We start from the raw sequence: 23,200 nt of genomic DNA, 5'->3' as shown, positions 1-23,200 counted from the left end.
CATAACCTCCACTCCTCAAATTCTGATCTTCTGTGTGTCCCCTATACTCGTTGGGGGACAGAGCCTTCTCTTGCTATGCTCCAAAACTCTGGAATTCACTTCCAAAGAACATCAGATAGTCATCTTCCATTAAATTCATTCAAATCAAATCTAAAAACTTTTTTTCTTTAGATAAGCTTTCATATAATTGTCCCTTTTTCCTTTGTTTTATCCTGTGTATTTCTTGTGTTTTCTTTATAAAGTGCTTTGAGAAGCTACCTTGGAAGGTGCTATATGAAATAAAGTTTATTATTAATATACATCCACATGCTGCTGTTATAGGGCACTGAAGAGGAATCTGAATTTAACAAACAACACAAAATTATGTTTTTTTTTCTTTTTTTTTTTTTAGCAATTATTTTACTTGTTATATATGAATTCAGAAAGCGAAATAAACATTGTATGGTACAGCCAGTAAAATGAAAGGTGAATGATTATCACTGCTCAATGCTAACAATAATATCAGATTTATTTATTCCTAGCTAAATAGAAGTATTTATCAGTGTGTATCAATGTACAGTATTTACTGATTATTATATTCACCTTCTGGTGATGTAAAGGTTTGTTGGCATTAACCACTTAAGCCCCGGAAGATTTTACCCCCTTCCTGACCAGGCCCTATTTTGCAATTTGGCACTGCGTGCATTTAACGGACAATTGCGCGGTCGTGCAACACTGTACCTAAACGAATTTGACGTCCTTTTTTTCCCACAAACAGAGCTTTCTTTTGGTGGTATTTGATCACCTGTGCGATTTTTTTTGATCATTCGCTATAAACAAAAAAGAGCGACAATTTTGCAAAAATAACAATATTTTTCACATTTTTTTTTATATGAAATTCCCCAAAAAAAAATTAAAAAAATCTAAATTTTTTAACATTTTTGGCCAATTTGTTTTCTGCTACATGTGTTTGGTAAAAAAAACTCACAATAAGCGTATTTTGATCGGTTTGCGCAAAAGTTATTGCGTTTACTAACTAAGGGAAAGATTTTTGTTATTTTTGTTGTTTTTTTTTTTAACGAGTAATGGCGGCGATCTGCCATTTTTTTTTTTTGCAGGACTGCGACATTGCAGCAGACAGATCGGACCCTTGACTGACATTTGACACTTTTGGGGGTACCAGTGACATTACTACAGTAATCAGTGCTATTCATATGCACTGTTACTGTAAAAATGACACTGGCAGGGAAGGGGTTAAGTTTATTGGAGAAGGAGGGGTTAAGTGTGTCCCTAGGGGCGTGTTTCTAACTGTGCAGGGATGTGGCTTTACATGTCACAGCAGAGATCTACGGTCCTACATAGCAGGACCATTAGATCTCTGCTGTTACACAGGGAAGAAGGACAGGCGGCTTTGTTACATTAGCCACCTGCCTTTCTCCCTTCACAGCGGACGATCGAAGTGACCGGCGGACATCGGGTCCGCCGGTCTCACGCACGGAGGTGTCAGTGAACGAGCGGGGGCGGGAGCTCGCCCCCTATTGGCTCACAGGCTAGTGACGTACTGATACGTAATTTTGCCTGCCCGGGGCTGACCGCCGCAGTATATGTACTTGCGGCGGTCGGCAAGCGGTTAAAGTGTGGGAATCCTAAACCCCCCCCCAAAAAAACAACATACTAACCTACCTACTGCAGTTGTCCCCCACCAGTTCTAAGCTCAAAAACTGAGTGATCAAAGACCACTGATCACTCAGTTCTCAGGTCTGCTCTGAGCACAGACTCTCACTGGTGGAGGGGGTGGGAGCAGCCGACTTAGGCTCTCATGAGCTCTGATAGGCTGAGCCAGCTGCTGGTCAGGGTCTGGATTGGTTCGGTGATGTCAGGCAACAGCAGGCTTTAGCCCGGATGATTCTGGGTCACAGAATAGTAGAGTGCACTCCTGTGACCCACATAAGAAGTATAGCCAAAAGAGCTTTGTCCATACTTATATCTTTTAAAGGCTGGCTAAATTAAAAATTGTTAGCAAAGTTTAAATGAGGATCAATGGGTTGAGTTCCCTGTAGGCCTCTACTGTATGTACTCTGGTATATGTGCACAATTCTACCAGGACTTCTATTGGGCCCCTTTGTTGATATTACCTGTTTGTACAATGGATGCTATTATTAATATTTTATTATAAAAAAAAACTATATTATTTCCATACTGGTGTACAGCTATACATTTATAATTATTTCGTCTTATATGATGGTTGCAGTCAGGGATGCTGTTAGAAATCGCGGGGCCCTGTAAAGACTACCTGGCAGGGCCCCCCCAAGAAAATATTAAAGATATAATTATCTAAAATTACAACAAAATCACTATTAGCAGACACAAATATAACATAACTCGCATAATTCCTGCTAAATCTAAAAAAAAAAAAAAACTATGTTAAATAAAAATGAAGATGAGATGAGAAAAATATACAGGCTGGGCAGTTGGAGCTCAGTGATCAGAGAGACAGAGAGAGAGAGAAACAAAGTTACAAATAAACTCCTGAGCAGAGATAAGTGATTGTCCCTTTCTCAACAGATAAAAGCTGATAGCAGGGAGAGTGACAGATCAGATTCAGGTGCTGGAGGAAGATTTCTGTATTTTTTGTCCATCACTAATCCCACTCTCTGTGTGGGCCCCCCTGTGTGCTCGGGCCCCCTACAAGAGGGCTGGTGGTCCCCCCCTATCAGCGGCCCTGGTTGCAGTACTTCATCTGCTCTCAATTACTTTGGTTAGATAACTGGATCATGTCCCAGAAAAGGAATCCCCTCTGTTACAGGGGGCCTTGTCCTGGGTGGAGGCATTACTACAGTAACTTTGTTTTCAAACCCATTTTGCAAGGTTCTGGTTCTCCTTTTTACCTACAGGTATAGGAATATCCTGTTTGGGGAGGGCCATTTCTCAAACCCCCCTAAAAGAGGGCTTCAGAAAAGTAGCCTTGTAATCACCTAAGATTGGGAAAACTGGATAGGATATCTTGCCTTGAAAATTCTAACATTCTGGAATGTGACTTAACTTGCAACTATGCAAAAATAAAATATAGGTTTTTTTCTGATATAAAAGATCTTTAAATAACACACATCCCCCATCAATAAAATCACTTGTACTTACATGGTTTGTTTTAATTGGAAACCAGTTTGTGTATCTGTCTGAAGTGCCATTTTCCCATACATCATAATCATCTCTGCTGAGTCCAATCCAAAAACTGTTCTTCTGTTTAAACAGCTGCATAACTATAAATGCTACAACAAAGCACAAACCGCCTCATTCATTAAAGTGTTTGAAGGAAGAACAGTCTATATTATCCAAATCAATCATATTCAAACCTGCACTGAAACCAAACACTGAAAAAAAAAATCTTAACAACTCTTTATTCCGTGGTGCGGTTTTGAAAAGGGTCCTGTGTGTTTTTGGGTTGGTTAAGGGGCGAATTCAGGGATAAATTTGTACCTGAATCGTTCCTGAAACCTTGAAGAGAAAGGCACCGGACTCCTGACTGCAAACCGCAGCCGCATATATGGCATTATCAAAAGTATTGGGACACCTGCCTTTACACGCACATGAACTTTAATTGCATCCCAGCCTTAGTCCGTAGGGTTCAATATTGAGTTGGCCCACCCTTTGCAGCTAAAACAGCTCCAACTCTTCTGGGAAGGCTGTCCTCAAGGTTTAGGAGTGTGTCTATGGGAATGTTTGACCATTCTTCCAGAAGCACATTTGTGTGGTCAGGCACTGATGTGGACAAGAAGGCCCAGCTCGCAGTCTCTGCTCTAATTCATCCCAAAGGTGTTCTATCGGGTTGAGGTCAGGACTCTGTGCAAGCCAATCAAGTTCATCCACCCCAAACTCTCTTCCATGTCTTTATGGACCTTGCTTTGTTCACTGGTGTGCAGTCATGTTGGAACAGGAAGCGGCCATCCCCAAACTGTTCCCACAAAGTTGGGAGCATGAAATTGTCCAAATTGTCTTGGAAAGTTGATGCCTTAAGAGTTCCCTTCACTGGAACTAAGGGGCCAAGCCCAACCCCTTAAAAACAACCCTACACCATAATGCCCCCTTCAACAAATTATTTAGACTAGTGCACAAAGCAGGGTCCACAAGTTCATGCTCCCAACTTTGTGGGAACAGTTTGGAGATGGCCCCTTCCTGTTCCAACATGACTGCGCACCAGTGCACAAAGCAAGGTCCATAAAGACATGGATGAGAGAGTTTGGGGTGGAGGAACTTGATTGATTTGCACAGAGTCCTGACCTCAACCTGATAGAACACTTTTGGGATGAATTAGAGCAGAGACTGCGAGTCAGGCATTCTCGCCCAACATCAGTGCCTGACCTCACAAATGCACTTCTGAAAGAATGGTCAAACATTCCCATAGAGACACTCCTAAACTTTGTGGACAAGATCCCAGAATGTTAAAGCTGGTAAAGCTGCAAAGGATGTGCCAACTCAATATTGAACCCTACAGACTAAGACTGGGATGCCATTGACCACTTGCCGACCCCCGCAAGTACATATACTGCGGCGGTCAGCCCCTCACAGGCAAAGTGACGTATGGGTACGTCACTAGTCTGTAAGGCTCTGGGGAGCAAGCGCGCGCCGCTGGAGGGGCGCTCCCGATCCCGCTCGGTCACGAACCCCCCCGCGCGTGTGCCCGGCGGACCCGATGTCCCCTGGGCACTCGCGATCGTCCGTGACAGCGGGAGAAAGGCAGGCGGCTGATGTAAACAAAGCCGCCTGCCATTCTTCCCTGTATAAGAACAGTGATCATACGGTTCTACTATGTAGGACCGTTGATCACTGTTCCTACACCTCAAGCCACAGCCAATCACAGTAAGAATCACGCCCCTAGGGACACACATAACCCCTCCCTTTCAAAAAAAGTTAACCCCTTCACTACCAGTGTCATTTTACAGTAACAGTGCATATGTATAGCACTGATTACTGTCGTAATGTCACTGGTAACCCCAAAAGTGTCAAAAATGTCAGTCAAGGGTCTGATCTGTCCGCCGCAATATCGCAGTCCCGCAAAAAAAAATTGCAGATCGCCGCCATTACGCGTTAAAAAAAAAACAACAAAAATTACAAAAATCTTTCCCTTAGTTAGTAAACGCAATAACTTTTGCGCAAACCAATCAAAATACGCTTTTTGCGATTTTTTTTTTTTTTACCAAAAATATGTAGCATAAAACAAATTGGCCTAAAATGTTAAAAAATTTTGATTTTTACATTTTTTTTTGGGGAATTTCATATAAAAAAATGTGAAAAATATTGTTATTTTTGCAAAATTGACGCTCTTTTTTTGTTTATAGCGCATGATCAAAAAATCGCACAGGTGATCAAATACCACCAAAAGAAAGCTCTGTTTGTGGGAAAAAAAGGACGTCAAATTTGTTTAGGTACAGCGTCGCACGACCGCGCAATTGTCCGTTAAATTCACGCAGTGCCGAATCGCAAAATACCCCCTGGTCAGGAAGGGGGTAAAATCTTCCGGGGCTTAAGTTATTAAAGTTCATGTGCGTGTAAAGGCAGGTGTCCCAATACTTTTGGTAATATAGTGTATGTGAAGCCAGCCTTATAGTCAAGCTAACTGATGCATACTGACACTGCTAAATTTAGTCTGGGCAACTAAGCTTCAATGTCCTCTGGTCACAAAAGCAATACATTTAGCACCATGTGTGTTCCTTTACCATTTTTGCATGCACTTATCATGTATGTTCAGTTATATAAAGCTACAAGCCAGAAATGAGTTTGCATTTGCTCAACATACACTTTCACTTCTTGAGTTTTTGCAGATTACCAGTAAGATTTTTTCTTTTTTTTTCTGTGGAAGCATGAGTCTGACCGATGCAGAATTCACAGTGGATAGTTTTCTGACAAAAGAATTGTCCTTGGAAGTCACAGTTGGCTGCTGGAATAATTTGTTAGCTGCCTTGGGCTTCATAATTCATGCTTTGGAACTATACAGTCCCTGTTGGTTGGAGGATTATTCCACCTAAGCTGGGGTAAATGTGCTGGCCAACATCACTGCAAAGGCCAGATATGTGGGACTAGTGGTGGACAAGTGACCACACAAACCAAACCTACTGTACTATTTTCAAATAAAAGTCTAGCTAATAATATATGCTTATAGCAAAGATATTATCTTTTGACCTTGCTTCTGCTCCCCCAGCTGCCCATCTCCACTTTCATTAGACAATTAGATTAGACATACCAGCCACCGCCACGACCACAACCACCATTCCAAACCACAATGCTTGTGGCCTGAGCAACCTATTGGCAAGCTGTATGTTGTCATCTGAGGGGGAAATAGCAAAGCACGTGCAATTATTGACTTTTAAAAAGTTCCTTTTTGCCTTATCTTCTTGGCGGGGAAGCTTTGAACAAACTGGGGAAGAAGAAGCTGGATCAAGAACTTACCTGCTGACAGTTATAGGTTCCATGCACACTATAAGCTACAAAAATGCCAGAAAAATGCTGAATGAAAACACTTATAATATTGTCCTTGTGCAAGCTTTTAGCAGCATTTTAGCAGCAGTTATTAGCATTCAGTGTTTTTTTCTGCTGGCAAATCGCTCCCAAAATCGTAAAAAGTTTTTTCTGTTTCCAAAAGCTGAAGCTTCAAAAACACTTCTAGGCTAAGGCATGGACACATAGGTTTAAACGGTTTGGTTCTAGAAGATGAAGAAAAATGCTCAAAAGCTGCTGCTTGGAAAACTAGTGGAGAACAGGTTCACTTTATTTTATACACAATTATTTTTTTTTTAAAAAGTAACATTTACCTTGTTCAAGATGACTGGAAATGATAGACAATTGACCGCCATAATTTTTGCAATTCTTAGCAGCAGAATGCCAATCCAGTAATTTTCCATCTTCATTTTTGTTTACAAGATAACACTATTTTTTGGTAATGAAAAAAACAAATTAACATCCTAGTAGGAACACACAGATCATTGATTTTTTACAATTTGGGTGTTGGATTTTTAGAATTGTCTTACTTATTGGATTTACACAGACTAACGGCATAATAGGAGCACAAGAAATGGTTATTGGATTTCAGGCATAATTAATTATCATACGTGATAAAACAGTTTTCCTTGTGACAATACAGTAAAACCTTGGATTGCGAGCATAATTCGTTCTGGAAACATGCTTGTAATCCAAAGCACTTTTATATCAAAGCAAATTTCCCCATAAGAAATAATGGAAACTCAGATGATTCGTTCCACAAGTCCTTCAGTTTATAGTCTATATAAAAAGATTATAGCAATGTGATAGGTCGTGTAACCATAAAATGTCCATCCACAATATGCAGCCTTCCCAAGGGGATTATAAGCAAAATCTAGCAGAGCTACAGAATATAAGAGAGGCGCCTCTAAGTGTAGCAATATGGTTACATTTAATGAAGGTTCAACATTTAGCAACTCACATGGTTGATGATTAAAATAGGCACATCTAAGTATGCAGGCATCCGGGATAAAGCTGTCCACATAGACCATCTTCTGAACCACCGGCTCTCACCACTGTCAGTCTGCAATCGTGACCAGGAAGAACAGCCTGCAGTAGAGCGATCTGAAAGTGAGGCTTTGAATCACTCGTGGAGTGCAGCGGGGAAGGGATGATGAAGATGGCTGTGCAGAGGATGGTCTATGTGGACAGCTTTACCCCAGATGCCTGCATACTTATATGTGCCTGTTTTAATCATCAACCATGTGAGTTGCTAAATATTGAACCTTCATTAAATGTAACCATATTGAAGGGGCGTGGCCGGGATGTAGACGGCGCCGGACGTGTCTTCTCAGAGCTCCTCACCATCCTGACATTATCCGGCTCCATCCACGGCCCCTGTGCCTCGGATCGCGGCGGTTTTGCCCTGCTCCACATCGGGCAAAGGAGGGGCACGAATGCCGGGGAGAAAATCCGGGGTTTCTACACCGACCCCGCGGCCTCAACGATCGGTACCGCCGCGAGGCGTGAAAGCGGCCGCCGCCATCTTGAAAGTCCAGGCCTCTTCTTCTCCATCTGCAGCCACAGGCACCCGAGCCTCCTCACAGTCGGGGACGATGTCTGCGGGGGCTGGGCACCCTCTTCTGGAACATCCGCTGGACGCAGGTACTGAGGGGTCATCGCGGGGGACCGCTGGACAGGCTGGGGGGTCACCTGGAGGGGGGGATATCACCGCTCCCATCCTGGCGGCTATAGACGCTTCTAAAACTGCCCTAATGCTCCGGATTGATCACCTGGCCTCTGAATGCACCCTGATCCGCCATGATTTGGATAAATTCAGGGGGCGCCTGACAGAGGCTGAAGGCCGTGTATCTGAGGTGGAGGATGTCACCGCTTCCCATTCGGCACAACTCATTGCTTTGCAGGCCCAGGTGAATGCTATGGCAGACAAAATGGAGGATGCTGAGAATCGGCAGCCTCGCAACAATATCAGGGTGGTTGGCTTGCCGGAGAAGGCTGAGGGGTCTAATTCTACACTGTTTGCTGAGAAATTCTTTTGTGATTTACTCAAGTTGCCTCCCCCTCCCCCGACCTACGTGGTGGAAAGGGCCCATAGGGTTCCCACAGGGCCCAGGCCGCCCGGGGCCCCCCCCGCGCCCCTTTTTGGTCCGTTTTTTGAACTTCCGTGACAGGGACCGCATTCTCTCTGAAGCCAGGAGACAGGAGGAGTTGCTGTTTGAGAACAGTAAGATAATGCTATTTCCTGATTTCTCTGTGGAAACGCAGAAAAAGCGCAGATCGTTTACTGAAGTGCGCAAAATCCTGAGGAACAAGGGCCTGAAGTATGGCATGATGTACCCGAGCCGCCTGCGTGTGGATTACAAAGGAACTGTCCTGTTCTTCAATTCGGCTGGGGAGGCTGCGGACTGGTTGGAATCTATTTAATCTCCTATTGTGCACCCGCTCTCCAGGATGGCGTGAGACTTTTGGGGCCCTGCTTCTCTGTGCCCCCCCTTTTTTTGAGGATCCTGTCTTCACACACTCTGGCTCCTCCATGGCTAATGGGGGGGCATTTACAGTACCTGCATTGATGATCCTGCCATGAAGCTTCCTGGATTGCCCTGGGCTGGATCCTTGTTTCTGTCCCTGGGGTTGTGGAGTGGGCTACAGTTTATTGGAGCTCTGTGTACTACACGTCGTTGAACTTGACTTTTCTTTTTTCAGCTTATTTTCTTGTTTTTTACAATTTTTGTTTTTGTTTTTTTTTTTTTCTTTTTTTGGGACTGACGATCTGCCAGCTCCCCTTTTTTGGGGCTACCTCTGGCGGACTCGAGTAACGCCGGCTGCGGTTCTATGTTGCAGCCATGCCTTTAAATTTTTTGCCGGGTTTTGGGAATAGGCTGGATACCCTGTTGCACTTTTTTTTGTTTCAGGTTTGGGTATCACAGCAGGGATGTTGTTGTTTTAGGCTCCAGGCTCCATCCGGTGGTCATTGTCTATTTTTCTTATGTATATGTATTGCTGCATGTCTGGATGGAGCTGGAGGATCGGGTTGGTCCTCGGGCTGTGCTTGGTCCTCTGGCTTCCTCCTGCTATATGCCCCTCTGCTGTTCTATGGCTGAGCTGCTTAAGATTATGTCATGGAATGTGCGAGGTCTCAATGACAAGGTGAAACGCACGGCTATATTTCGGTATATTAAAATTGTACAACCCCATGTTATCCTCCTCCAGGAGACACATTTGGATGGCAGCAGGGTGCTTGCCTTGAAGAGGCCTTGGATTCAGAGGATCTTCAACGCCACCTACTCCACGTATGCCCGTGGGGTATCCATTTTGCTTGGTAGGAATGCACCCTGCTCGATTCAAAAGGTGATTACGGATCCTGGCGGACGATATGTTATTGTTCTCCTCGAGTTATTTCACCGGCAGGTGGTTCTGGTGAGTGTATACCTCCCCCGTTCCACTCCCAGGTTCTGGTGGATCTCCTGGTGACCCTGGCCCCTTATATGCACCTTCCTCTTATCATGGCCGGGGATTTCAATGCTGTTCTGGACGGTGGACTGGACTCCTCTAACCCGGGTAGACTGTCATCTCCTGAACTTGTGTCATGGTCTTCCGCGGCTCAGCTTACGGAGCTGTGGCGCTGGAAGAATCCTGGGGTGCGTGGCTACTCCTGCTGGTCTGGGGTGCACAGAACGGCGTCCAGAATAGATCTGGCTTTTGCTAATGGGTCTTGTCTTCCCTTGGTCCAGGATGCCGCCTATTTGGCGGGGGGTCTTTCAGATCACAACCCACTGCTACTGACTCTGCGGGTGGGGGCAGGTGGGACCAGGGGTGCTTGGCGCCTATCGCCGGGGTGGCTGCAGACTGAAAAGGTGATGCAGCAGGTGGAGCCCCAAATGCCTGCATATTGGGAGGATCATGCCTCGTCCACGGCTGGGGTGGTCCTGTGGGATGCTTTCAAGGCGGTCATGCGGGGTCATTACATCTCTGCGATTAAGACGTCCCGTAGGGAGGCTAATGCTGATAGAGAGGCTGTTCTGCTGGAGGTCCGTAGGTTGGAGGAGGAATACTCGGCTTCTCCGGGACCGGCGGCCTATGCGGCCCTGGAGGAGGCCAGAAGGCGTTTGGCCTTATTGGATACTGATTTTGCGCATGCCAATCTTAAACATAGAGCGGAGTCACTTTTTGAGAAGGGGGACAAAAATGGTAAGCTGTTGGCTTTTTTGGTGGCAGACCAGAGGGCTTCGGTAAGTGTTCCATGTATCAGGTCTGGTTCGGGGGAAATGGTTAGGGACCCGGGGGAGATCTCCCGGGTCTTTGTGGATTACTACTCTGACACCTATTTGCCTCTGCCTGCCTACGATCTGGGGGAGTTGGAGCGCCTTTTATCTGGGTTGCCGATTCCGGTCTTGGAGGGCGAGGACAGTGCATGGTTGGATAATGACATAACGTTGAAGGAAATTGAAAAAGCCATCTCGTCCTTCCCCCCCAATAAGTCGCCGGGCCCTGATGGATTCCCGGCGGAGTGGTATCGGCAGTATTCGGACTCCTTGGCTCCCAGGCTCCAGGCTCTGTATGCTGCGTGTTTCGATCAGGGGGCCCTGCCGGACTCTATGCTCGAGGCATATGTTGTTCTTCTGCCCAAGCCGGGTAAGGACCACACCCTGTGTTCCTCCTATCGCCCCATTGCCCTGCTCAATGTGGATCTCAAGATACTCACGAAGGTCTTGGCTACTAGGCTGGCTGTGGTCCTGCCCTCCCTGGTGGACATTGATCAGACCGGATTCATGCCGGGCAAGTCCACGGACACCAACCTTAGACGCCTGTTTACACATTTGCAGGTGTCGCATGCCTCTGTTGGCACTAGAGTGGTGGTGTCGCTGGACATTGCCAAGGCCTTCGACACGGTGGATTGGGTCTACATGGGGGTGGTGCTGCGGAGTATGGGATTTGGTCCTAAATTTTGTAAGTGGATTTCCCTCCTGTATTCTTCCCCGCGTATGGCGTTGAAGATCGGTTCCACCCTATCTCCCTTTTTTGGGGTGGGTAGGGGGACTAGGCAGGGCTGCCCTCTTTCGCCCTTTCTGTTCTCCCTGATGATCGAACCCCTGGCTATTGCGTTGCGAGCATCTCCAGAGGTGGGGGCGCTGGAAGTGGGCTCCATTAAGGAGTGCCTGGCGCTCTATGCGGATGATATGCTTTTGTTTTTGAAAGATCCTAATGTTTCCCTGCGGGCGGTCTTCCATATCCTTGACACTTTTGCTAAGTTTTCTGGCCTACGGGTTAATTGGGATAAATCCACCATGCTCCCCATTGATCCTGGTGCTATTGCTGCAGCGGATGGGGCGTTGCCTTTGAAATGGGTGACTGAGTTCACATACCTGGGAGTCAGGGTGTCGGCGAGAGTGGCTGACTATCTCAGTCTGAATCTTCTCCCATTGCTGGAGGTCTTTAAACGCAGGGCGGAGGTGTGGCGCGACTTACCTTTGTCGGTTCTGGGGCGCATTAATTTGGTAAAGATGAAACTCCTCCCTGTCTTTCTGTATTTCCTTAGGAACTCGCCGGTGTGGGTTCCACGGTCGTTCTTCCGTCGCGTTCATGGCCTGATAGGTTCCTTTATTTGGGGTAACTCCCCTCCTAGAATTGGCATGCAAGTGTTACAGGAGCCCTGGGGTCAGGGGGGATTGGCTTTGCCTGATCTTTATAAATATTTCCTGGCCGGGCAGGGAGTGGTGGCGCGGCGCTGGCTTATGGGGGACGATGGGGATTCCGCCACGGTGCTGGAGGCGGCTGTTTTGGGCTCCTACGAGAGTCTTCGGCTTCTGCTGCATCGGGGGTCCAGGGCTAAATTTCAGCTGACAGGGACTATGCGCTCTACCATCAAGGCCTGGGACCATATGCTGATGCTGGTGGAGCCGGGGGTTACTAGTGTATCCCCGGCCTCCCCATTGTGGTGGAACCCCAAGTTTCCTCATTTTGCTTCGATCCCTGATCCCGCCATCTGGGCCGTCAAGGGGGTTAAGTTGTTGGGGGACATTGTCTCTGGTGGGGAGTTGTGCACCTTCGATGCCTTGAAGGTGCGTTACGATCTACCCAATAAATATTTTTTTCGTTATCTTCAGCTCCGCCATGCATTTGTGGCACAGTTTGGGTCCCCCCGGGTTGTGCTTAAAACTTCAGCTCTTGAAGTGGCGTTACAGGTGACGGATATGCGGAAGCCCCTCTCGGAGTTGTACAGGGAATTGTTCGCCACCACTCCGCCGGCGGTGCGTAGGTGTCGGGAACGCTGGGTGGGGGAGGTGCCTGACCTGGATGGTGATGACTGGGATGATATGTGGAGTTTGCCCTTTGCTTACCTGGTCTCTGCAAGGGACCGCCTTATTCACTTTAAATTTCTACATCGGATCTATTACACGCCGGCGAGGTTGGCACGTATTTATCCGACGACCTCGGCGGAGTGCTGGCGTTGTTCGCATTCTCCGGCGGACTTCAGCCACATCTTCTGGGGGTGCCCGGTGGTCAAGGACTATTGGGCAGCCGTCTTGGATTGCATCGTGGAGGTGGTTAAGATTCCGGTCCCCTGCTCCGTGGAGGTCTGTCTTTTGGGGTTGGTGGATGGCGTGGCCCCCGCGAGGGCAGTTCGTACTCTGATCAGTCTACTTCTTTTCTATGCTCGCAAGGCTCTGCTCTTACACTGGAAAAGTCCCTTGGCTCCCACGATCCTCTTTTGGAAAGGCTTAGTTAATAAAGTGACTCCGCTCTACAAGGCTACGTATCTCAGTAGGGGGATGTCCTCGCAAGTTTGGTAAAGTGTGGAAAATATGGCTAGACTCCCCAGCCTCGACCTCCGTGGCTCAGCTTTGAGGTTTTATGGGATCCTGTTCGGGGTTATCTAGGGGGGGGGTGGTCGTGCCAGTTGATGATGCTCTCCAACTCGCTGGGTGCTAGCTGCATGTGTTGAGGTCTCTCAGGTTTTTGAATACGGCATGGGGTTACTGAATGCGGGTACTGTACTGTGCTAATGTCTGTGTTTGATGACCTTGCTCCTTGGTAGATGGAGCGGACTTGGGGGATATTTTTATTGCTGCTAGAAGCTTTTTTTTTTTGTGATGGACGCGCTGGGTGGAGCCTGGAGGGGGGGGGTGGGATGGGGGGGGTTGACCTGTTGTCCTTGGTTGTAAATGTTGCCCTGCGTGGCAGTGTATTGTCTGTTTATGTGTGCAAAACTTCAATAAAAACAAATTTTCAAAAATGTAACCATATTGCTACACTTTAGAGGCTCCTCTCTTCTTTTTTTACATGACGCTACTTGTATATCAAGACATCCCTTGTATATCAAGTCAAAATTTATTTTAAAAATTTGCTTGTCTTGCAAAGCGCTCTCAAACTAAGTTACTCTCAAACCAAGGTTTTACTGTACTTTCTTTTCAGATAATTACTAAGTGTTTGGTTCTAGGGGTTGGGTTGAGATTAATGCTAAGGTTTAGGAATAGCTGAAGGGTAAAGTGGACTTCAAAAAGTGAAGATTTTCTGTTTTAAAGTGAAAATCTAAAAATATCCTAAAATTGTACCTTAATTTCTACTAAAAAATAGCAATGCACTTTGTGCTGTGTATTGAGCCTCATACTGTAGCTGTACAATATATCTGCAGTGTCAGATCTAAGGCACTCTGTCCTTGACTGCTATTCTCAGGAGAATTGGATTGAGATTTTAGTGATGTCACTATTGTGCTGGTGAGGAAGCTGCACTTGAGAAGCTGCAGCACAAGCATTGTCCTGGTTCTGCTTCATTCATTCTGTACATCTGTATTTCCTCCATATCTCCTGATGCCTCTTAATATCTGCCATCAGTCTTCAGATCACCAATTATTTGGGGGACAGCTCTGGCATGATGAAGCAAAGCCCTGACTCTACAAGATGGCCACCTCTGAATAGAGAAAAGATGGTCTGCATGGAGTCTACACACAATATTGAAACTAGTCTTTTGCCCCATGCTTACATTTTTGTTTTTGTGCAGCTACCATTGTTCAGGTCCACAAGTTTATTTTTATACCATAGGGTTAAATTTAGCATTTGCAATAAGTTAAGGGTTAGGTTTAGGTGTAGTGTAGAAAGCGTGATGTCACTGCCCTGCCACTCCAACTCATCCAATTAAAGCAGAGTTCCGGCCTCAAATACCTTTTTTAACTAAAAATACCTCTATAATACTAATCCATCGCCCTTTACAGAACCGCTATTCTCATACTTACAAGGTGTTACAGTATTGGATTTCAGTCAAAATCTTACTTTTAAAAACGCTGTCTGAGCGCGGCCATCTTGGATGTGGGCATCTAAAGCCACAGTGTAATCTGCTGTGTCCTTCTTCCTGATTCCAGGGAGTGTTCTGGGAGTTCTTCCTGATTCCAGCCTCCTGGGAGTGATGACAAACAGCTCCCAGGATGCAATGCAAAGGCGGAAGTGATGTCGGTGGCCGTGGCCACAGAGGGGGGAGAAGGAGGAAGTACAATCAAAAATGCCCTGAAAATAAGGCAAGGGACCCCGAAAAATTTGAAAATGCCCAATTTTTGATCAGCATAGCAAGCACTCCAGGAATCACTAAAGTTGTAAAATAGGCCGGAAATCCGCTTTAAAGAATGCTTGGCATGCATTGAGAAAAAGCAAAGGGATCTCTGAATGGCACACATGCTGAGCAGCCGACCTCCTGTGTTTAGAATGCAGCAGGGCAGCCACTCACCATAGGACTCTAAAGCACGTGGACATCATTGTGGTAGCGGTGTCTACTACAGAGATTTCCAGCTTCCAAAAGGATTCCCACAAGGACCAAGCTGGACAATTATAATGATGTAAAACTATCCATACCAGGATCTTAAAAATCCTATTGTATCCGTAAGGATTCATTCCAGAAATCTGGAAATATTGCATTATCCTACAATATGAATAGGATATTAATACACTAACAAAGGACCTCAATATTAAATAGATCCTTGTACCAATAGATTATTAACTGCATTTAACTCCAGCTAGTGTTTACACTAGAACGTCTAGCAAGGAAGGGACAGAGTCCTCCAACACAGTATATAGGGAATTCTTTAATGATATACCAAATATACACCAAACAAAGAGACAATTTAATTACAAATGAAAATACCTCGGCACACAACCTTAGCATGAACTGTTGGGTCCTTTTTTAAGTCAACTCCTACTTCTAATTGTGCTTCTGTACTATGAGAGGTATTGGCCGAATGAACTCAGAAAGTAGAAGGTACCAGGTTGAATAAATATTCAGGTTCAGGGATATTCTTTTTTGTTTGATGGACTGAAATTTCACCTTTCACATATGAGGATTGTACCGAAAGAAAGGCAAAAGTGGGCATAACTTTTTTATTAACTTACATAGGTTGTTTAAATTTCAAATGTGGAAAGAGTAACTCTTCCTCTTCAGTAACACTTCTTCTTTTTCTTTTTTATTGCAGGTAAATAATGGATTTCAAACAGAGGCAGAGTGTCGTTATTGTGTTCTTGACGAAGGACGGGTTCAGGCTGATCAAAGATAAGCCTTTCTCAACCGAGGTGCGGCGACACTTTGGGCTGCCGTCTAAGGTCCTCATAGGTGTGCGACATCCTGGTTGAGAAAGGCTGTAGATAGAGCTCCGACTGTGCTGATGTAAAGTTCAAGGCTCTGCCACTTCCAACCCTGTATAGATACAGCACAGAAAATGCTTGATCAGGGGAACAATATAGAGCTGTGGATGGGGGAGGCGTCTTCCTGAGTCTGGACCTGCTATGCCTCCAGCTACAGTGCTCTGCTAAGCAAACAGTCCACCCAGTGTGGGGGCAGGTACAATCTGTATTTGTTAAAAGGATATATGTGTGTGCGTGCGTGCATGTATGTGTATGTATGTATGTTAGTTTATGAACGTGTGTATGTAAGCTTGTGTAAGTATGTATGTACATACGTAGTTTAATCCTGATCTCTAATCCTATACAATCAGAACTGCTTTTTTAGGGCTTGCTCACAATAGCGTTGAGGACTGCGACTCCTCTGAAAAGTGTAGGTCGGGTCATTTCTCAGCAGCATTTGAGAGGCGGTGAGGAGCTATGTTGCCTCCTCGCTGCCTGCTTTAACCCTCAAAATGCAGCAACGCCATGCCGCAACCATGGGTAATGCACGCAGTTAAAGCGTTGCCCTATTAACCTGAATGGGTTAGGTTCAGCAGGAGGTACTGCCTGCGAAATGCGACGGGGGTCAAAATCCAGCCGCAGTCACAAAGCAAAGAATTGCAGTCACAGTATGTGTACAACCTTGATTGTTGCCTCTGCAGTTAAATGAGGAGCACTTGAGGGGTGGTGGTGGTAAAAAAGCTGTCTTGTGTGTGAACGAGCTCTTAGACTAGGTTGCCCTGAGACTAAAAATTATTTTAAAAGGCCCCACTACATTCTGTAGTTTTCTGTGGATGGTGGACAGCCTGTACCCCTCCTTTGTCAAGAACTCACATTGCTACTGCTTGGAATCCATCATATATGGAGTTACTTTAGAGGAGTTACTCTACCTACATAAGAAGTTTGAATGGCCTATGTATTCTTTTCTTTCTTTTGTCACAGATTTTTTTTGTATATGGATTTCTTTAGCTTTCACTTTTTTAAGTACACTTTCAGTAATATCAACCTATAATTTATGTTACTTCATACGATTATATTTTTTACTTTCTACTTTGGCTGATTATAGTTGGATACAAATATACGTATACCCTAATTTGGTACATATATATATATTTTACAGTGATCACTCTAGGTATTATGTTGGATTGGATACTCTCCCATTGTGCCTGGACCACATCCAGCTCAGTTTGTCCTTCTGGGTTCTTGCGGATCCTTTGCCCACAGCTCCCGGGTTACCATAGGAATATGATTATGTGCATTCAATGTTAGTTAATTTGTAAGTATGGGTCCACTATCTTGCCACTCAGCTTCAAAACAATAGTATTCATTACCAATTTTGTCAATTGTTTTACCTTACAGATATTTATGTGTGCATCAGCTCCTGAGGAAGTGAATGTTGATTCACAAAATGCGTTGAGTTGTAAGGATGCATTTTTATTTTTATTATGTACTGATTTTTAGAATACTGTATTTTGTTTAGGGATTTATCATGTCATTACTACAAATCAGTTTGACATGCTGGCATTTGTTTGATATACTACCCTACTACTATTGTATTTATGAATACATTTGTGTACCATTTATCCATTAGTTGTGTTGCGCCTCATTTAAAATCCTAAGGGCTACTTTATGTGTTTTTATCTATGTTTGTATAGGGATGGAGGCACATCATGGGGTGCATCAAACCACATTTTTATTGTATTTTCCCATGTAAGTTAAAAAAAATGGTTATGCCCCCTCTTGCATTACTTCCGATACAGCCCTCATACAATAGAGCATTTAAAGCCTAACAATACTATATTTACCCGATGGCGGAGATACAAATTAGATCTGATGTCACATCTCCCTGGTGTAACCCAGCTTCTGCAGAATGAGCAGTGATCTGTCATTACATGTAGAGGCCAGAAGCCAAAAGCAGTTTGTAATTTTACACAGGAAATTCTATTTAATCACCTACAATGAATATGGAAAATAATGACCGCATATATTAACCTTATATCCATAGTACAGCCAATCCACTGGGCACGTTCCATGTTTCTGCTTGTCATCTTCCTTAGGGATTTCTTCTTTTTCTATTGTGTGCATTAAGCCTATTTTACAGATTGCTGAATTCATAGCAGAACAGTCTGAAAAACCCCAGAGCCCTGGAAGAGACAGTTTTCTGGAATTACTGATACAACACAATGCATTATCTGTAATCTTAGCCGTGCCTTCCCCACAACCCACCCACACAACGCCTCCAGTGATCCTGGAAGATTTAAGTAGAATGATAGTATATAATAAACTTTACAATTATGACTACTTCTCTCACAGAACAGAAGAAATTATCTTGTATGTCTAAACAAGTAATGGTAGAATACCAATGATAAGTCTGTGTTGCCAAACCCATGATTTTGTGTTTAGGGAAAATATTGCACCATCCTCTATGCAAACTGCTCAGTAGCCTACAAGTTTATTCATAGGAAATAATTGTACATACTTGAGAACTGATATTCGAAGGCGCACATTTACAAAATTAGAGGAGCGACGGATGGTTCATTCACTTGATCAGATCAGGGACCAGTTGGAAGATTTGCTGCTTTTATAATGCCCATTTGATATCTTGATTCACATGCCCACCAACTAGATAGAATGAATATTTGTTTTCTGTACCCAAAACCCAGTGCAGGAGATCTGGATATGGAGCTTTGCATACGAAGACGAACCATACATTTCACTGTACTCGTGCCGTGCCAACTGTCATTCTTAAAGGGGACTTTCAGTCATTTTTTTTTGCATTTTTCCATCTATTAAATCTTCTGCCCTTGTTGTTTTATTTTAGGATAGTAAAACATTTTTTTTCTGCCAGTAAATGCCTTGTACAGCCCACTTCCACTTTCTTGTCTGGTCTTTAGCCTAGGCTAATGACAGCATGCACAGCTCTCTCTGTTTCTCTCATGAGAGTTTGCCAGCAAGGGAGCGGGGGTGAGTCATAGGAGAGTCAAGGAGAGCTGCAGAGCTGAAGATGGCTGCATGAGGGCGGAGATAACAGGAGACTACAAAGAGAGAGTAGAAATGTGCTGGCAAGCAGTGGTGTGAGTGTGTCTGCCTTTCTGTATATATGTGTATGTGTGTGTCTGTGTGTATATATATATATATATATATATATATATATATATATATATGTGTATGCATCTGCGTGTCTGTGTAAATCTAGGAAGTGAACCGGCAGCAGCTTCAGCTGCCACAGTTAAAATGGCTGCAGCCAGACTTAGTGGAGGGAGATTTCTGCAGCATATTTGGCAAGTACAAAATCACAGTATATTTAAAATAATATGCAAAGTGGTTGGAGGGAAGCTTCAGAATGACAAATATGTTTTTATTACAAATTATGTGAGCAGACTGCAGTTCCTCTTTAGGCTGGCTATACAAGGAGGTCGGCCACTTAGCACAGGCGCCAATCAGAAAATGCTTTGCATTTCTCTAATTGGATGAGGTGGAGAAGGGGGAAGGCGGTGCGGACCACCTGTGGTGGAAGGAAAGAAAATTGCTTGATTCTTTCATTAACACAGTCAGTGTTGATGGGGGATTCCCTCCCACAGCACTATTGCGCTGCACCAGCAGGGATTCTTTCCTGCCAGCAGAACACAATAATCACTACATGGAGCGGCCACAATTTGATTTATTTATAGGCAGACTGGTTGTACTGAAGTCGATCATGGATCCACTTCAGTACAACCGGTCTGTCAGTTTTATGCATGCAATCACTGCTGGTGGCTATAGCCGACTGGATTAGCAGTGTCCACTACAGGGATTTCCAGGTTCCATGGGCATCAGCCAGGTATGGTGTATACATATGTATGTATGTATGTCCAAGCTGGACCAATGTAACTTTATAAAAATACACCATGCCTAGATTTCAACATCAAGAACTCAATTGAACAGATCCTTTGGAAACCTGTTGAGTTCTTTTCTTAAGCCCACATTCGCTGCCCAGGATTACAGAAAGCCTTAGTAGTTTTTTTTTTGTTGCATAAAGCTGTAGCTTAATGCAGTCCATGTACAGTGGGGAAAATAATTATTTGATCCCCTGCAGATTTTGTAAGTTTGCTATTTTATAAGGGTGTATAATTTTATCATAGGTGTATTTTAAATGATAGAGACAGAATATCAACCAAAAATCCATAAAAACACATGATACAAATGTTATAAATTGAGGTGCAGGTCAGTGAGTAAAATAAGTATTGGATCCTCAAGCAAAACATGACTTAGTACTTGGTGGAGAAACCCTTGTTGGCAAGCACAGAGGTCAGACGTTTCTTGTAGTTGGTTACTAGGTTTGCACACATCTCAGGAGGAATTTTGGTCCATTCTTCTTTACAGATCTTCTCTAAATCCTTGATGTTTATTGGCTTTCACTTGGCAACTTGAAGTTTCAGCTCCCTCCATATATTTTCTATAGGAGTAAGGTCTGGGGACTGGCTAGGCCACTCCATGATCCTATAGTGTTTCCAATTAAGCCAATATTTGTAGCCTTGGTGGTATGTTTTGAGTCATTGTCATGGTGGAAGACCCATCCACAACCCATCTTCAATGTTCTGGCTGAGGGGAGATGGTTCTCATCCAAGATTTTACAATACATGACCCAGTCCACTGGCCCCTTAATGCGGCATCATTTCAAATACATCTTTAATAAAAATTATAGACCCTCTATTTCTTTGTAAGTGGGCAAACTTACAAAATATGCAGGGGATCAAGTAATTGTTTTCCCCACTGTAACAGATAAATCAGAATATTGAGGGTGTTGGAAATGATAAGCAAAAGGGAGGGAAAAAAATGACTTGATACACAGAGGCATAAAATGAGCGTTCCCCTAATCTATACATTTATTTTCTTATGAAGACATGAATATACTGTGTGTATGATGATGCGGGATAAGCCCATCTTGTGGCACCAACCTGTGTCTGCCATGATATAGGCACACTGCTGTCCTCTTATGGATAAATCGTAGCTCTCTGGCTTCTTTTGCCAGTTCTTGTAGATAACAGGTGACCCATCCTTCCATCTGCCAGCACAACAAACACAACTATTTAAAGATAAACTGTCATACATCATCACATCATAAAACAACATTTGTTTGATACAAGCTGGTAAGTCACCATATCTATGACAGAACCTCCCTGCTACATACTGTGAATAATAGTATGTTTGTGTAGCACCACCCCCGCAGGAGCTGCTGATTATATTATTGGGTCTACACCCTGCCTAACAACCCAATCAAATTGGCTCGATCCCTCCTCAGGCACAACTGACCCAGAATAGGACTGGACTATCAAATAGATACACAGGTTGGAATACAATACTTCACTATGCAACAATACCTTGTTACCTTCTTGAATAGTAGTCCCTCTGGGTGACACAATGGAACAACGCACAAGATTGTAATTAACCAAACTTAGTTTACTATATATCAAATTGAATAGGGGAGATACAATACAATACAATACAAGTCCATAAAAGGTTATTTAAAACAGCTTTAAAAAGGTAAAAGAATACCCCCACACTCCTCCTGCATTAAGGCTAGACACAGTACCAGGTAGGTGGGCCTATCTGAGTCCCTCCCCCAGAGTTCTCTTCTTTCTTGTTGATCTTCGCTAGCAAGGTTATTGAATAGAGCTCATTTGTAATCCAGATTAGGAATAAAGATCAAGAGAGAGAAAACAACGAGCTGTTAGTTGTCACCGCAGGGTGTCTGCGTAACTGAGCAATAACTTCTGCGAGAGAGATAAGCCTCTGGCGACTCCTTTACAGACCTTATTGTTTGTCTATGAGTCTCCTGAGAGAGTATGGTGATAAACCCCGGGGTTTTATCACCTCCTGCTGCGCTACCGCTATCTGTAGATAAAACTGTCTCTTCAGCAGATAAAGTCAGTTATTGGGCATGTGCCCTCTCACCAACAGAAGTTTCTCCTTCGCGCGCTTCCACTGCGGTCTCAGTCCTTTGGCTATATGCCAGCCGCACGGGGTCCTTCTGGCAGATGACTTCCGGTCTCGGCAAACAGCAGTATGACCTCCAGGAATGTGCCTCGTGCTTGAGATGGGACGGTTCCACGTCGTCCCTCCAGGCTAAAAGGCTCTGGCCCAATATCCAGTGTCAGTCCTTCACTCTCGCTCGCTGGTTCCTCAGAGTCCAGCGCAGAAAGGCCCCCCCTTCGCGCGCTTCTCTCTTCCTTTAAATAACCTCCCCCATAGTGCCGTGCGGTGCAGCCGTGCACCCTGGATCTTGCAAAGCAGCCTGGGAGATGTAGTTTCTTCATCTTGTGAAAAGGAAGTCACAGCCTGGGAAATTCCATGCAGCTACCACTAGAGGGAGCCTAGTTCCTGGATCTTGCAAAGCAGCCTGGGAGATGTAGTTTCTTCATCTTGTGAAAAGGAAGTCACAGCCCAGGAAATTCCATGCAGCTACCACTAGAGGGAGCCTAGTTCCTTCCCACATATCAAACAGTGTCTTTAGGCATGTTTAACCCCGCTACACACTCCCCCCACTTGAGAAACTTTGGTCCCCAAAGAGGTCAACAGTATGTACCCTAGTGCATAGGTTGGCATTATACAACAAAAACATTAACATTTTGCTGAAATAAGTCAATCTGAATATATCCAATTTTGTATTCTAATAGCAGTGCAACAGTAAAACGATAAAGTGCAATTAATAAGCAAATAAGTGATTTCTACAGTGTTAATATAGTGCTAATTTCTAGTGCTTTTATATAGTGCTCCTTTAAAAAGCACATGTGCCTTTGCAATTTCTTAAACACTTACATCTTAAAGTTTGTGTTGAAAAAAAAACATCAAAAGGTGAGAAAGAAAAAAAACATATAGTGAGGTCAGAGCAACAAAATGTGCGCAAACATTAACTCACAAAGTAAACCAAATTGTGAACCTCAAAAACTGTGCTTATTATAATGGCCAAACCCAATATCCTTATGTACAAACTTAAATGCAAACGTTTTCTACTTCAATACTTTGTTCTCATGATCTCTCACAGACCCCCCAAAACTTGGGTGGCTTGTACAGTTGTGCCTGGGGGTGAGCTAGGGTTGTCCCCCACC

The 23,200-nt window shown here is 44.3% G+C and overlaps 1 protein-coding gene across 1 annotated transcript in view; it reads right to left on the bottom strand.

The window, feature by feature from the left end:
* The window catches only part of PLA2R1 (phospholipase A2 receptor 1), a 155,109-nt gene that overhangs the window by 33,606 nt on the left and 98,303 nt on the right, over positions 1–23,200 (bottom strand). Inside the window, exons 19-22 of the mRNA XM_082260092.1 lie at positions 21,050–21,156; positions 18,105–18,256; positions 6,786–6,900; positions 3,118–3,248 (exon numbers count right to left, since the gene is read on the bottom strand). Of these exons, the coding sequence (XP_082116218.1) occupies positions 3,118–3,248; positions 6,786–6,900; positions 18,105–18,256; positions 21,050–21,156 (505 nt within the window). The remainder of the gene's footprint in view (positions 1–3,117; positions 3,249–6,785; positions 6,901–18,104; positions 18,257–21,049; positions 21,157–23,200) is intronic.

This window comes from Pelophylax lessonae (genome assembly GCF_965119305.1).
Source record: "Pelophylax lessonae genome assembly, chromosome: 6".
NCBI lineage: Eukaryota > Metazoa > Chordata > Amphibia > Anura > Ranidae > Pelophylax > Pelophylax lessonae.
This window is presented reverse-complemented; position numbering and strand designations above follow the sequence as displayed.